General features: G+C 42.9%; 2 protein-coding genes across 4 annotated transcripts; one reads left to right on the plus strand and one right to left on the minus strand.

Moving 5' to 3' along the window:
- The first annotated feature begins 211 nt into the window (after positions 1-211).
- Positions 212-8,399, plus strand: LOC102777093 (ADP-ribosylation factor-binding protein GGA1-like). Of its 2 annotated transcripts, none has more exons than XM_006797950.2 (17): positions 212-273; positions 1,135-1,219; positions 1,567-1,642; positions 1,744-1,842; positions 1,956-2,079; positions 2,315-2,415; positions 2,518-2,598; positions 3,007-3,144; positions 3,252-3,333; positions 4,081-4,194; positions 4,307-4,462; positions 4,584-4,657; positions 4,755-4,942; positions 5,157-5,386; positions 5,495-5,664; positions 5,823-5,933; positions 7,110-8,399. In XM_006797950.2, exons 1-17 carry the CDS (start codon positions 231-233, stop codon positions 7,218-7,220), a joined length of 1,983 nt encoding a protein of 660 aa, XP_006798013.1. In that variant the 5' UTR covers positions 212-230; the 3' UTR covers positions 7,221-8,399. The 2 variants fall into 2 exon arrangements, with proteins under 2 accessions (XP_006798013.1, XP_006798014.1); XM_006797951.2 differs by having other exon boundaries at positions 7,616-8,399.
- A 38-nt stretch (positions 8,400-8,437) lies between these two features.
- LOC102777580 (putative ATP-dependent RNA helicase DDX17) lies at positions 8,438-15,776 on the minus strand. 2 transcript variants are annotated; one of them, XM_006797952.3, is made up of 13 exons: positions 15,431-15,776; positions 15,148-15,307; positions 14,955-15,051; positions 14,718-14,851; positions 14,559-14,624; positions 14,276-14,417; positions 13,981-14,141; positions 13,659-13,831; positions 13,418-13,528; positions 13,021-13,082; positions 12,798-12,857; positions 9,803-10,033; positions 8,438-9,582 (listed from the first exon to the last, which is right to left on the minus strand). In XM_006797952.3, exons 1-13 carry the CDS (start codon positions 15,478-15,480, stop codon positions 9,152-9,154), a joined length of 1,878 nt encoding a protein of 625 aa, XP_006798015.1. In that variant the 5' UTR covers positions 15,481-15,776; the 3' UTR covers positions 8,438-9,151. The 2 variants fall into 2 exon arrangements, with proteins under 2 accessions (XP_006798015.1, XP_035766719.1); XM_035910826.2 differs by having other exon boundaries at positions 15,148-15,325.
- Between the last annotated feature and the right edge of the window lie 334 nt (positions 15,777-16,110).

Consider the following 16,110-nt stretch of genomic DNA (forward strand, 5'->3'; position numbering starts at 1 on the left):
ACCACATACCAAATATTATTAATTTTACTATATATATATATCTATATATATATATATAGATATATATATAGATATATATATATAAATATAAAATAAATGTAATACAGATGAGATAGATCCTTTACTTGATGTATTACAAATATCATAGTGCTTTCTATGTAATTCAACTCTGTTTTCTACGTGTCCATCCACTTCTCGCGAGATCGAGGCACCACATAAATCTCGCAGTTATGGCTGCGCCTCCCGATGCAGAGAGTTTGGAGTCACGTATCAGTGAGTGTTTTAAACTTATTCTCCTGCGCCCGTGTTGTCCGGGGACTCAGACACTGACAAGTTACTATCCGTGAGTTGTTGTAGATGAGATGAAAGCTCGCCGTAGCTGCGCTTGTCCCGTTAGAGGGGACTCGGACCCCGCCGTAACACCTAGGATGCTAACCTAGCTGCGGAGCTCTACCTTCCAGCTGTCAACACAGCACAGACATGCTGGCTTTGGTTTTACGGCTCTATAGCTAAACCGGGATGCTGGGGCAAGGTCGTGGGACCCAGAATTTGCATTCACATAGGATAGACTGTGATTAAAGCAAACCTGTGACTTCGTGAAAAAGCTCGAGAAGACACTGTGACACGACTGTGACTGTCGACAGCAAGCTAGCTAACCTTACACTCAGTTAGCACCTGTCCCATGTAGTCTGCTTGATGACATGCTGGGATACACTTCGAGCCTGCTTAGTCCAAGTTTTGTACATTATATTTCGACAAGACAACCTTATGTTTAGTGAAAGACCTCATCCACTCCGTGGCCAGTATATTAAATACTTGTAGTTCATTTATGTACATAGCATAAACGTCCAAAAATGGACGTTGGAAAAATGGATTAATAAAGGCTGTAATGTTTACTTAAACTTCCACAGAGAAGCGTTTTAGAGGCATTTTGGCTGCTATATTTAGGCTGTATCGCTGTGCTTATATTTCATTAGTTTTATATGGGTGTAATTAACTGAAGGAAGATACTAGGACATTATAACAACTCCCAGTAACCAAATCCGAAAACATAAGCATTTAAAGATAAAAAATAATAAGATGCAGAAAAGTTAGTAACATTTATACATTTTTTTATGTGATATCCCATTTCAGACAGAGCCACAAATCCACTAAACAGAGACACAGACTGGAGTAGCATCCATGCCTTCTGTGACCAGCTCAACAATGAGTTGGAGGGGTAAGAGCTGGCCCCGGGGCCAAGACATTATTTACACATCATTACATAATTATAGTCTTACTGAGCCTTGTGATCATGTCTTCAGAGATATTTTCATCTTTTCTATAAAAGGACAGTTTTTCTTCTACAACATTGGTAACTGTAGCTATATCAACACATATATTGTGCCAATTTCTAGTTGTTTTAGAAAACGGCAAGGGTAATAGAAATTATTGAGCACAGATTTTTTTGTTGTTGTTGTTTGTTTAGGAAAGAGCTTTTGTCAGCAGTCATTTTAGAATTTTGAATAATTTTATGCATCATTTATTTTAAATAAACCACCCCCAAAAAATGTGACATGTTCATAGACCGCAGCTGGCCACCAGGCTCCTGGCCCACAAGATCCAGTCTCCACAAGAGTGGGAGGCCATGCAGGCATTACTTGTAAGTTCAGATCAGAATCAGGATCTGTTCAGTTATTTTCAGATGCTTTAGTTTCAGCTTTTGCCATTTTTAGATTTTTTTTTCTACCCTTCAATTTCAAGGTCCTGGAGACTTGTATGAAAAACTGCGGGAAAAGGTTTCACAGTGAAGTGGGCAAATTCCGTTTTCTCAATGAACTCATCAAAGTTGTTTCTCCCAAGGTAGGACTTTAGGTCTCTTTGTGTCTGTGCCTCTTTGATACATGTCTTTTTTTCCCTTCTCTCTTGTTGTTTAGCTTTTTGTGCAAATGACCTGGGTTTCATCTCCAATTTAGTACCTTGGAGCACGGTCCCCTGAGCCAGTTAAAATAAAAGTTTTGGAGTTGATCTATAGCTGGACTTTGGCGTTACCAGATGAAGCCAAGATTTCAGACGCTTATCAAATGCTGAAAAAACAAGGTAAGAGTCGATCTGTCATTTGATGAATCCTGCCAAAACCCATTTTTAAAGAGTAATTATGCTGAACTTGAAGATGAAGATGCTCTAGTAGAGTTGAACATTTGGAGCTGAAAATTAAAGTAATAGGCTCACGTGGATAAAATGCCTTACGTTGTAACAGATGAGGTAAATCAATGAAAATGATTAGACACATTTAAATAACTCAACACCTTCATGTTCTCTGCTTGTTAATCAGGTATTGTTAAACAAGATCCTGAGCTGCCACCTGACAAGCTACTCAACCTTCCTCCACCCAGACCCAAGAATGCTATTTTTGAAGATGAAGAGAAATCCAAAGTAAGGGCTTTCGTACTAAAATATATGAACGAATTATGTAGATGTGATCAACTAGCATCTGATGTTCTTCCTCATGTGAACTCTGACTTTCTACTTTGTCAGATGTTGTCTCGCCTATTGAACAGCTCGCACCCCGAAGACCTCAAAGCCGCCAACAAACTCATTAAGGAAATGGTCCAAGAGGTAAACACTCTTTCCTTTTCCTTCCTGTTTTCTTCACCACATTCATTCGGTGCAGCGATGTGTGATTTTTAGGAACAGGAGTAAAATGGTGCACTCAGAGCGGAGCAATAACTGAAAGAGGAAATTGGGAAATTGCCCTGTGGGTGTTTGCGTCTTTTGCAGAGTGATTCAGAGTAAATTTGTACTCCTTTCATGTCTAACAGGAATTAGTCTTTGCTCTCATCCGTGAACCTGAACTGATTTCTCCCTGACCTTGCTGCGCTCTTGCTTTACTGCCTCTGGCTGTGTTTGTTGTGTTACAGGTCACCACAGTTTGGTCCGTTCATGACTGTTTCCTACATGTGCACTTGCTTTTGGCCAAAACCCGGTATGTGTGCAGTTTGTGAGTTTGTGTCTCGTTGGTTTTAGGATCAGAGGCGTGCAGAGAAGGTGTCAAAGCGGGTGAATGCCATTCAGGAGGTAAAGGAGAGCGTCACTTTACTGACTCAGCTTCTGCAGGACTACGACAGCACGGCCACCGATCAGAGCAATGCTGAACTCATACAGGTGAGAAAAAGACAGATGCTTTAAATCAAAAGATCAAGCTGTGAATCAACCTGAAGCCGTCTCCATTTAAAGTATTTTTTAATGTGGTGTGTGTGCTGTGTGGTCAGGACCTGTATCAGCGCTGTGAGAAAATGAGGCCAACACTGTTCAGACTGGCAAGTGACACGGAGGACAACGACGAGGCTCTGGGTGAGCTTAGTTATTATTCATCAGCCACTGAATAGAAGATCTCTCCTTTTTTTCCACTGTCATATCACTCAAGTGATGGATGGAATGAGGAAGTGAGGGAATGGTGATCGAATGAGGAAGTAAGGGAAATTTTTCAAAGGAAGCTACCAGAGAAAAAGTGAGGAAAGTAGACACTGGGACAAAGTAAATGTTTGTAGTGAGTTGTATAAGAGGCTGGACACTGTGGAATGAAAAAAAAGGTTTGTACCGACTGACTGGACGGAGTGATCGACCTGGAAAGGGTGTGAGTCAGGTTAGGGGAAATGTACTAACAAGTGAAGAGTGTGTTGAGAAGATGGAAGGAGTACTTTGAGGAGCTGATGAATGTAGAAAGTAGGAGACAGAGAGGAGGAAGTGAGGGCAACTATGAAGAGTTGGTCCAGATTACATAACTGTGGAGGTGTAGAGATGTCTAGGAAAGAGAGAAGTGGACTTTTTGACCACACAACCCTGGACAGTGAGGTCGGATCTCAGAGGAATGGAGAAGTGTTCTTGATTTTTCAAGAACAAGGGTGACCTATAGATGGTCTAAAAAAATCTCTCTCATAGTATTTCTTTTTTTTAAAGAAATAAAGTGATGGTTTCTATTAGCGCATGAATTTATTTTTCTTTTTTGGTTCAACAGTTTATGAGCAGTCTTTCTAACAGAGCCAGTCGATTCTGATTAAATCCAGTGATAAGGATGAGCACTTTGTCATCTTTCCTCAGCGGAGATCCTGCAGGCCAACGACAGCCTGACTCAAGTCATCAACCTGTACAAGCAGCAGGTGAAGGGGGAGATTGTAAATGGAAACAACACATTAAACACACAGAAACAACCCGGTGGGTGAAGCTTTGAACACTAAAGAAGCCAAAAAGATTTTACTGTGTTACAATGAGCTGTCTAAAAGAATCTTTTAGTGAAGGATCAACAGTACTGATGGATTTCTCACAGGAGGAGGGACAGCGCTGCTAGATCTGTCAGGATTGGACACGTCACCACAGTCGCCGCCTTCCTTCCCAGAGTTTCCCACTCCCACAGACAGCCTAAACCCTCCCTCACATGGGGACATGGGGATTAGTCTCCTTGATGACGAACTCATGTCACTTGGTAATAAAACACGTCAGACAGGCGTATGTAGCATACAACTTAAATCTCAGAGTCCTGAATGGAAACTGAGGGAAAGAAAACTTTTGTTCCTAAATACTACAACACTTTGCACCTCACACAGGTTTAAGTGAAGGAACACACACCTCTAACCCCGCCTCACAGCCTGAGGACTCCACAGCATGGGACTCGTTCCAGGTGAGCGGTGGAGAAAATCTATTATTGCATCTGTGAAGCTCTCATGTTTTTTCCCTGTACTCATTTTTTCTATTTATTTATTTTTTTAAACTTTCAGTCCTCTGACAGCATAGATACAGATATCCCAACAGCGCCCAGTCTCCTTTTGAGTCCAGATCTGCCTCCCCACTCTCAGCCTCTTTCATCTGGCTCCACTCCTGGGAACTCTGCCTTGGATGAACTGGACCTGCTGGGAAAAACTCTGCTGCAGCAGTCTCTACCTCCAGAGGGCCTGCAGGTCAAATGGTACCTAACAGAATTTGAGCACAATCACATTTTTGTTGAATTCATAGGAAAAGGCTTCTAGATGGCCGTAATACTTTTGTAGTTTTGTAGTTTGGACAGCATCAACATTGAGTCAGGAGTTGGTTAAACTACCGTTTCTGGAAAAAGCAGATCAAAATCATTTAAGAGCTCAGAGCAAAAGTTGACGCAGAGTTGCTCATTCTTCTTCTCTAAGGGACAAGCAGCAGTCTAAACCGACTCTGAGAGACCTCCAGAACAAGACCGGGACAAACGTCGCTCCAAATCCAATTCCAGCTTTTACCGCTGAACCTCCTGCACCTGTTCCCAACTCCCAGCCCAGCCTTAAAGCCACACTGTTGGATGTTTCTCCCTCTCACACTGAGGCTGCTTCTGCAGAGGTTTCTCTGACTGACGTTTTTGTACCCTTAGAATCCATTAAGCCCAGTAAGTAAACTGAGATCACTTATTGTTTTATACCAAGGAAACTTGTTTGGTTTTGAGTGTTTTGGGTATATGATGAACTAATTTCCTTTCTGTCCTGTCTTTCTGCAGGTAGTCTGTTACCTGTAACTGTGTTTGACAGCCACAGTCTGCGGGTTCTCTTTCACTTCGCTCGCGACTCTCCTCCGTCTCGACCCGATGTTCTGGTGGTGATTATCTCCATGCTTTCGTCAGCCCCTGCGCCTGTCACCAACATAAACTTCCAGACTACTGCTCCAAAGGTCAGCACTGATATAGTCCAAGGCCTTTGTCCCCTCTGTTAGATAGAGTAAATGATATCCACAGCTGCTGATTTAGTGTCTCAGTTAAAAAAAAAAAAAAGAAAAAAGAGAGAGAAACAAAACAAAACCCTAATGTTGTTTTTGTTTATCAACTGCAGACGATGGCCGTGAAGCTGCAGCCCCCGTCAGGGACTGAGCTCCCGGCTTTTAACCCCATCCTCCCTCCTGCTGCTGTCACACAGATCTTGCTGCTAGCAAACCCAAACAAGGTAGGTCCAGATTTTTCACAGAATAGATAGAAATGTCCTTGTGATGTCTGGTTGAGCAAAGGCCAGAAAAAAAGAGCCTTTAAACTGTTCAGCAATAGATAAGTGCAGCATATTTTCAGTGCTGATTATCTTGGCCAAGGTTGGAAAAAAGAATTGCAGATCTAGAAAAATGAAGCCCCAACTTAATTTAATGAGGAAGCAAAATTAAACACAAGCTTGAAAGCAACTCTGCACTGGGCTGTACCCCATTTTAAACCGAGCCCCTTGCAGTACAACCAATCCTGCTTGCTACATTGTCTTTGAACAAGTCCTGGGAGAAGCTCCATCTCCTGTTTGTTGACACAGTATCCCTGTCTCTCCAGGAAATAACAATTAGTTACTTAGTTAACTTATTGTAGCATTAGCTATTACCTAATAGAAAGGCTTTATAGGTTGACAGGAAAAAAAAAAATCTCCTCAGCACCTTCCTTCCTCCCATACTTGGCACTTCCCCCCAGGAGCTTGATCCTAAAAGTAGACTAAATGGTTGTTGGTTTTGGGCAGATTAAGGTCAGTTTTAGTCTCGAGGAGCAGTGGCTGGAAAACTGCAACATTTTGTCACATTTTTTAAGATATCGCCTGATTTCAGTAAAAACCCTCCTACAATAGACCTAAAGGGGACCTGGTGTGTGCATTATCACCTCCATTGGCAAAACAGATGTGTCTGTGTGTGCAGCTTGTTATAATTCACAGAAGTAATGCATAAGTATCTTATCAGGTTTGATTTGTTAATCCTTTTAACTCCTTTCCTCCTCCATTTAACACTCAACTAGTGTAACACTATACAATTGTCGTCAAAGGTTTACCTGCACTCATCATGGGGATGAATGTCATGGTAATTATAGCCATTTAATTATTTCTTTGGACTGTTCTTTTTGTACAGCATTCCACTTTTTAGCCTTTAAAAACAAGAAGTTAAAAGAAATCACTATCCCAAAATTATTTTGACATTCATGCCCATGATTAGTGGATTTTAACGAAAACTACAGATGTGACAGAAAATAAGGAAAAGCATAATGGGTCCATTTGAATCCCGTCATCTGATGGCAAGGTCAAGCAGCCTGTCATTCCTCTTGTCCCAAAGCATTAATTCAAGTTGTCATACTTAGCCTCTCTCTGCATGTGTTTGTGTCTCAGGAGAAAGTGAAGCTACAGTACAGATTAACCTTCACCATGGGAGAGCAGGAGCACAGCGAGAGCGGCAGTCTAGAACAGTTTCCGCCTCCGGAGAAATGGGGGAACCTATAGCATTTAAACACAACCACAACCTGACAGACTTTCTGCTCTCAGACTCGCCCCCACCCCCTAAACTGACTCCTGAGCTGGAGGCCTGCTGAAACCTTTTTCCTTTGCAGTCATGTTGTACTTTCTTTGACTGGTATTGATTGTGTTCCTCTGATTACACTCATGCGCAGTCAGTGTAATGTGTGTACGCTTTGCTATAACAAGTCACGTGTCTAGGTCTAGTCTGCTGTATGTGGCTGCTTAAACTAACCTGCAACAGCCTCTTCATAGTTGTTGCAGTTGTTTTTTTGTTTTTTTTCCTCCTTTCTTTTTTTTTTAAACACAGTGCTACAAAGGAAGTAAACTACAATGACTGTGTGCATATTAGGTTATTTGGTGTACTTTATTTTTCACCTCAGGCAGTCGAAATCCATTATCAGCTGTTTACCTTCACATCAGCATGCTACGGTCGGTGAAAAATGGGACACAGTGCTTGCAAAAACCAACGTCAACACAAAGCGACTCTTAAGTTTGCAAAACGAGGCTGAACTGAATCAACTTGTTGTGGTGTCTGTTTACGTTGATTGCTTTTCTTTCACATTGACTGAGTGCACTTTGTGATCACAGAGAATGATTGTTTTAACACTTTTGTTTTTCTCGCTGACCCCTCGAATCTTGTGTAATGAACAAAATTTACTGTTAACATCAAAGCTGTGTATTTTCTGCCATATGTGCCTATTTTGCAGTTCTAATATTATTTAAAGTTCAGTTTTCTTTTTCTCATCTGTTACATGTTTGTCATGTGAGGCGTGCAGATTCAGATACGTATTAATATAGTCATCTTTAATACGCTATGAGTTCAATTTTGAGATTAGTTTGACATTTGAGTTGTTGTGTAAGCATTTATCTGGAAAAATTAAAAATGGAAAACTTGAGCATATGCAAACTGAGCTGCACTCCGGTGCTCTGAGCGCGGTGTCCGTCTCAGACGTGTTCAGATCGTTTCTACAATCTGCGATGCATGACAGCCATGCTGAACACTTCCTCCCACAGGATCCCGATCACATTCCACTGCACTAATTTCCAGTAAGACTGCTTTGTTAAATGCCAGATATAGCAGTTCTGTTATGTACATTTGACATGTGTGAGAGCATAACACTGGTAAAATGGGGAAATAAAATTTATTCTTGGTGATCAAAAGAAGTGTTAAAGTGTTTACAGAAACACACAAACATGTCCTGTACACCAAAGAACTTTATTAAACATGAAAAACAAATTTAAAAAGGGGACTTACTGTTTGCTAGGAAATCTCATTCATCACTGCTGCAAAGACCAGACCACACTGGTGATCCTCTAAACAGGTAAGCCTCAGGAGATTTGTTAGTAAATACAAACTTAGAAATCACTAGTTGGTAAGGCCTCAATTTGCACCTACATAACGAGATCGAGGTAAAGCTCAAAGAAAAACACTCCAATGTGGTAAAAGTTTTTAACCCACGTTTTTTTTAAAATCACATCAGGATCTGTTTTTAATATTTCAGAAGGATTTTTTTTGGCTTCCAACAATGATCTGAAACAGAAAAAACAAAATTAACTTCAACACCTACCTTTGCCATACCTAAACAGAAAATAACACCATCAACCTCTTGGAAGTAGCTCACAAAGAGATTCACAATACAAAAAAGCAGCTTTGCTTTTTTCCATCCAATACAGCTGCAACAAACTAAGCTAAACGAACACAGAATTGCTTTAAACCAACTTTAAGCTGAAAATAAGTTTTCCACGCAAACACCTGAAGCCAGTCGAAAACTAATGTTGAAGAAATGAAGATCTCTCAGTCAACTAAAACATGCTTTTAACTGGAATGTTGGAAGAGCGATAAAATAAAAAATTCAACACAAATCTGCCCGGGTGTAGTTTGTGTTGTGCTGTGTAACACTGATGCACATACTACATCATTTCCTCCCAGACAGAGATGCCGGAGGAGGTGCAAACTGGAATGGCGAGTGCCCCATCAAACCCATCATAGGCTGCGGAGGGTTGAACTGCTGGGCCATTAGAGGCTGAGGGCCTGATGAAGGAGGTGGGGCATTCCCCGCAGCGCTGCCTGCTGAGCCGGAGCCACCTCTGGAGCTGCTGTTATTCTGGTACTGGTCATAGGAACCGGAGCTGTAACTGCGTCCTCCATCCCTGCTGCTGCGATCTCTGTAAGAAGAGGATTGATCCCCATCCCGGTTGTTTCCGCTGCGGCTGTAGCTGCTGCCGCTGCCACGGCCATCCTTTGAGCTGCTGCCCCCACCAGCAGAACGCATCCGGCGATCACACTCATCCTGGTACATCATGTTGGGATTGTTCGAATTGGAGTTGCGGAAACGGGAACGGCCACCTGGGAATTAAGAGTTGCAATGAAACTGCTAGCTCATTCATTTACTCAAGCATTTGTTTATGTGATCAACCACTTGCTCCCTTAAATACAGTCAATCTATCCTTCACATACTACCAAAGCTCATCCCCATTTAGGTAAATCAATAAAGACTCTTCTGTGGTGCAGAGAAATCAGCAGTTAAACTGTTTAAGCAACACATGATGCTTAAACCGTTCCTCACCTCCTCCGCCGCGTCCACTGTCGACCAGCTGCAGCAGTTTGGGATTGATCGCCTGCCGGGCTTCCTCCAGGACCCGGATCAGCTCTCGGGCCTGCCGGAGGTTCCCCGGAGTGAAAAAGGTGTAAGCGGTGCCTTTGTTAGTGCTGCGAGCTGTACGCCCGATGCGGTGGATATAATCCTCGGATGAGTTAGGGTAGTCATAGTTGATGACAAACTTGACATCCTCCACATCTTTGGCAGCAGGGGCGGTGCGAGAGGAGAAGAGGTCAGTAACAGGGAGGGAAAAGATGCAAACAGAAGTCAGATCAAAACTAACGCTAATGGACTTTTACATTATTTTGCAGTGTTCATTAATTTTGTCTTTTAAAATGGGAACAGTCAGACAATAACTGCAAGACACCCATCGTCCTCTGAAAGCATCACTTACCAGTCAAATCATCGGCTATTTGTACTCTGCACGCATTTAGAAAATGACCTAACGTGCCAATTAGAAAAACAAATAATGTAGCAGAGAAATAAAGTATGTGCACACATGAAAACGGGTTACATGCAATCAAATATAAGCTGCAAAAATAAGGAAAAAGTTGCAGTACGAGAATTTGGATAAACATTTAAAAACAAACAAATTTTCAAAGGCAGTGACCCTAAAATTAAATATATAATGTAGAGAAATTTCTGACAGAAAAGATTAACTCAAAGTTAAGAGGTCTGTTTCTCATTACAGTTGATGAAGGGCTCAGAAAACACTGCTGATTAGAGGAAATGGACGTCTTGTTTTGGAAGCATAATGACAAAGACTGGCGGAGGAGGAAAAAGAGGGAAGGGGGAAGGGTTAGGTACAGTACTTACCCTGTAATCAGAGATTTAGGGATTTCCCTCTCTGTCCCCCCACCCATCACCAGTCCTGGGAGGTCTGCAGGGGTAGGAGGAGAGCGCACCGGACAAATGCAGTCCCTTCTCCAACCTCGCCACTCCTCCACAACCCTCCCAAAGCTGGAAGCTGTCTGGGCCAGAGCTCCAGCTGGACTGTGCTGGGTTGCGGTCCTACCCTACTCCTAACTGTGCTTCTTCGTGTGTCCCAGCCGTGATCGGCCTGGAACCATTACTGCTGGGCTTATGTATGTTTCTAGAGGAAGAGGTCAGTGGAGAGGCCTTCTAGATTCTTTTATGTCAACTTCAAGGATCTCATATCCTTGCCATTTTTTAGATTACCAAGAAGTGGTGATACTAACTTCTAATTAAGAGATTGGTTAGTAAAATAAGTAGATTTTTTTTGAACGGGCTTTGACTGGTGCTGCTTGCTCCAAATGCCTCCTAGGTCACGTCAAAGGGCAGTGGTATTACCGAGCCCAGCTTTTCAATTTTCGTAACAAGAAACAGACACTAAAGGAGGGAGGACGTTCTCTTTAAGAGAGATTTGGGAGTGAGCTCTGCCAGGGAATGTGCTCTAGTTCTTATGATGGTATTTAGAAAGTCTGACCTGGTGATCTGGTGTGATGTATACAAAGACAACAGGCCAAGGAGTTCAAGACAAAGGGGAAAGTGAAAGCTGTGGATTCAGGGACAGAGGTGAAAGGGACAAAACGGACAAGTCAGAAATGTTTAAAGGCAAACAAATAGATAAATAAGAGACCAAAATGAGGTGGAGGGTGGGGGGGAAAGGTAGTGAAAAAAGAAGAAGAGAAGGAGGGATGAAAGAGAAACAGGCAGACAAATTAAGAAAGACAGAATAAAAAGGAAGGGGAGTGAAAAGGAGGGAGACTGATCACAGTGAGGTGGCTCCTCCAGGCCAGGACTCCTGCCAGCCAGGACCAGACATGACGTCCTCAGAGGGAGAGGTTGCCCTGGACAGCCAGTGGTGGGGGGGTGGTGTTGGGGGCTGGCATCAGGGGGCAGTTCAGAGGGAAAGTCTCCAGAATAGCCGCCCGTGCCCGGCTCGGCTGCTTTCCACCCTCATTTCCTGGCAGGTGTTTCTGTCTTTATCGTCTTGTGACACACCACTGCAGCTCATCTTCACAAAACTGTTTTCTATTTAAGTGCATTAGCTGAAAGTTCAAATTTAGGCACAATTTTATGAGTTTGTTATTGAATGGACTTGAATCTCCTCGAGGACTTTACGGGAAAGTTTTCTTAATCCGTTACAGCCGTTAGATTGAATACCGGCTGTGAATATGAGTGAATCTTATCAGCAAGTGCTTTGGGTTCATCCTCTGTTGATGGCATGCCAAATAAGAGTCCAGCCTCCTCCACGCCCCCTTCTTCGCCCTCTCACCTGACAGCTGCCCTCGAGCATACGATCAAATTTTGGAAGCCCAGCGGCACCCTGCGCTTGCCACTCCCTCCCCGCCCGTCATCACCCAGGCTGCCAGTGTCCTGGAAGGCGGGGGGAGAGCTTCATTAGCGGGCTCTTTGTTAAGTTTTCAGCAGAGATGGCCGTGTCTGGGAATCAGATTAATCAGGCTGTCTTTCTCCCCAAGACAGCTTTCGATTGTCATGCCTAGGTCCGGCTGCAGGCTCCCGAGAGCCTGTGTGCTTCTAGTTGCCAGAAGAGAGACTTGAAACAAAAACAACACAAATAAACAAAATGAAAAGAAAACAAATGAACACAGAATTAGGTTCAAAGTTGGACTGTTGTGCTGTAAGGGGCTGCTTGGCTAGCCTCTCCCCTTACATCGTCACACTTCATTCAACATCAATCCTTCGTTCGGCTTTCTTAGTGTTTCTTTAATAAAGCAAAGAGACTTCAGTGTCTGGAGGAAAGCCTGCTTCAAATGACATACTTCTTAGATACACACTTTATCTGAGAAGCAGCGCATGTGTTTGTGGTTGGCCTTTGCTAAATTTACTGTGAATAAAAATGCAGACAACAGCCAGATCAATATATACTGATCATTATCATTTTATAGTCTAAATACTGAAGAGGGAAATATATTGCATGTATGTGGGGCTATACTTAGGAAATTACTTGCTTTATACTTGAGCACACATGACATACCAAGCCCACGTGAGGCGACGTCAGTAGCAATGAGGATGGGTGCTTTGCCACTCCGAAACTCTGCAACATGAGATGAATAAAAGGTGATTAGGATCAGCTATTTAATTTAATTCAGTTCAGTTTGTATAATTATGCAAGCAGAGCCAACACATTCAGGACAGCACAACATAACAGTACAAAGAACTGTCGTACAATGAAATGTCAGCGAGTGTGTTTATTGTACCTGATAATACCCAGTCTCTCTCTGGCTGACTCTTGTCACCGTGAATGCACATCGCTGGCCACCTAGAAAACAAATCAGCAACTTTAACAGTGCGTCTGTGTGTCTCTGCTCTTTTGATTTTCTCTACAACCACTCATCTGATGTACTACAAACCTGTGATGGGCAATTCAAGCAAAAGTACAATTCAATATTTACAGTGGACCAATTTGACAAGTCTTCAATTATTGCTCCTAAATGACTGTGCTTAGCTAAGGCTGGGAATAGCTTAAAAAGCTCCAGTAGCTCCAGTCCATATACACACTCCAGTGTTAAACTGCCCAACTTCAGCATAGACCATACCACTGGGTGACATCATGGTGTCCATTCTTTATTACAGTCTATGAGTTGGAATACTCACCCGTCACGTCTCATCCTACGTGTCAGGTCATCACACCGTTTCTTGGTCTCAACAAAGATGATGGTCTTGTTTTCCTTCTCAGCCATAATCTCTTCCATCAGCTGGATAAGCCTGAGAAAAGCAAAAAAAAGCAAATGCATTATAATTAAAGGGATGTAAACGCACACACCAAACACAGCAGATGCTGTTATTATTAGCGTGAGAAATTAATTCCTATGTGACCAGACCACCAAACTCTTACTTTTGGTCCTTTTCGCTCTCCACGCAAACGTCAACAATTTGAAGGATGTTATGGTTAGCGCTGAGCTCCAGAGCTCCAACATTGATCTGGACATAGTCCTTCAGGAAGTCCTCTGCCAGTTGGCGAACTTCTTTAGGCCAGGTAGCACTCCACATCAGAGTCTGTCTGTCCGGCTGGGGAAGAGAACCCACCAAATAAAACACTATACACTAAAACAGCTTTGACTTAAAACATAAGAGTAAGCAGCAAAAAACAGAAAAAAAAAAAAAAAAAAAAAAAAACCAAAAAGACAGAGATACAGCCTTTGAGTATTAGCTTTTACCCTGATCTGATCCACAATTTTGCGTATCTGTGGTTCGAAACCCATGTCCAGCATGCGGTCAGCCTCATCAAGAACTAGGTATGTGCAGCGCCGCAGGTTGGTCTTTCCAGCTTCTAGGAAGTCAATGAGACGACCCGGAGTGGCGATGCAGATCTCAACGCCTGGACGAGACAAAGTTAGCATGTTTCAGTGTGTAATATAATCAGTTAAACTGAAAATAAACAAGTTACAGACTAATCGAAAGTGGTTCGCAAAAGGACACAACTGTATGGTTGCATGCTCTAGTAGTCTTCACCTCTCTCCAAGTCTCGTATTTGAGGTCCCTTGGGAGCACCGCCGTACACACAAGTGCTTTTGATGCGTGATGACTTTCCATAGTCATATGCCACCTGCTGGACCTGCTGAGCTAGTTCTCTCGTGGGGGCCAACACCAAGCACTGCACAGCACATATATAAAGCCACATCAATCCTCTCTTTAGTGTTTTAGTTTTATGTTGTGCTTTGAGGTCTTTAATATAATTGGGTTATTCCAAGGCAGACTACTCAGTGATTAGTGCTCTCCTTTTCTCTTCACGTACAATGGGTCCATCTCCACGCTCCAAGTAGGGCTGATGATTGATGTGCACGATTGCAGGCAGGAGATACTGAAAGAAGAAAAATATGGAAGACTGGTTAATCTTTCACCTGTGAAATTCATCTGTGTGGTGCATACAGGTGAAGAGGAAGACGCATCTCACCGATAAAGTCTTCCCAGAGCCCGTCTGAGCAATGCCCACCATGTCTCTCCCACTGAGTGCCAGAGGGAAACCTTGAGCCTGAATGGCTGTTGGTTCCTTGAAGTTTTGCTGCATCAGTACATCCATTACATATTCTAGTAGGAAGAAGCAAAAATAAGGGACGACAAAGTTTCTGGTTATGTATGTCTGCAAACTGTCCACAGTGCTGCAGCTGTATCCATGAGTGCATGTGCTTACGAGGAAACTGTGCATGATGGAAGCTGGTGACAGGTTTTGGACAGCCTGAGCCTCGGACTGTGATTTCTTTCTTTCTGCGATACTCCTCAACATCATACTGAGAGCAAAGAGAAGAAAAGCAACAAGTGAAGACAGACTAAACAACACAACAGGTGCAGCTGAAGGTCAGACTGTGACATGACGGACATAATACCTGGCTCATTCGCTGCACTTCGGAATTTTCATTATAGAAGTTTTTCTCAAATTTAGGAAGCTCATTCAGGTCCCATCTCTTCTTTCGTAAGCGTTCCCCAGGATTCCGAAACTTCTTACCCGGGGGTGGTCCTCCTCTGCTTGATCCGAATCGGGGATTGCTGGAATATGACAACGAACTGTAAGGTCAAAGCAACAGCTGCTAGTCACAATAAAAACATATAATAGGGTTTTATGATAACTAACTAGCATTAGCTGACAAGCTAACTTAGCAGTCCTCTTACCCTCTGTCACGACCACGGTCTCGGTCTCTGTCTCCGTAAGAACCTCTCATTTTGAGGGCTCTTATTAAGTTTTGCTAATGGACCTTTATCTTCAACAGGTTGTACGGCTGTTGCTTACAGATACTTTTTCTGGCCTTGCTTGAAAACTCCAGAAGCTTCACTCGGCGAGACCGTGAATTAGCTTGGAAAACTGACTAAATCAAAAATAAATTAAAATGTCGTCTTCGTAAATGCCTGCTGAAATGTTAAGTAGCACAACCCGCCATATTTCCGTTGTGACAAGCGTCGTTAGGGTTGCAATAGTAATAAGACGCAGGAGATGGTTGTGTTGTTGTTAGCTTAACACAGAACCGGAAGCTGCTGTGACTGGCTGGCGGCTGGATAAGCCCCGCCCCATACTGTGAGTGACATACTCATGGCACGCGTACGTCTGTTTACTTACTTGGCCATTTATTAAACAGCTTTGGAAACTTAATGCAATACACTCACTGGCCAGAACACCGGTTCACGTGGTCAGCTGCTCCTTAAAACAAACAGGCCATCAGGATGACCCGCTGAACTACAAACCGAGCTTTAGAATTGAAGGCGATTTAAGTGACTTTGAAGATGACATGGTTGTTGGTTCCAGTCGGGCTAATCTGAGTATATCAGAAAATAGTGAAATATTAAGTTTTTCCCCA

The sequence above is a fragment of the Neolamprologus brichardi genome, chromosome 4 (genome assembly GCF_056152115.1).
Source record: "Neolamprologus brichardi isolate AB-2024 chromosome 4, ASM5615211v1, whole genome shotgun sequence".
NCBI classification, from domain to species: domain Eukaryota; kingdom Metazoa; phylum Chordata; class Actinopteri; order Cichliformes; family Cichlidae; genus Neolamprologus; species Neolamprologus brichardi.

Excerpts from the sequence above, each read along its gene's own strand:
- LOC102777580 (XM_035910826.2), bottom strand. The coding sequence starts at position 15,480 with ATGAGAGGTTCTTACGGAGACAGAGACCGAGACCGTGGTCGTGACAGA. Across the intron at positions 13,529-13,658 it reads GAGAGCGAAAAGGACCAAAA|GCTTATCCAGCTGATGGAAG; the intron begins GTAAGAGTTTGG and ends TGCTTTTCTCAG. Across the intron at positions 12,858-13,020 it reads GAGAGACTGGGTATTATCAG|AGTTTCGGAGTGGCAAAGCA; the intron begins GTACAATAAACA and ends CTCATGTTGCAG.
- LOC102777093 (XM_006797950.2), top strand. The coding sequence starts at position 231 with ATGGCTGCGCCTCCCGATGCAGAGAGTTTGGAGTCACGTATCA. Across the intron at positions 274-1,134 it reads GAGTTTGGAGTCACGTATCA|ACAGAGCCACAAATCCACTA; the intron begins GTGAGTGTTTTA and ends ATCCCATTTCAG. Across the intron at positions 5,934-7,109 it reads TGCTAGCAAACCCAAACAAG|GAGAAAGTGAAGCTACAGTA; the intron begins GTAGGTCCAGAT and ends TTTGTGTCTCAG.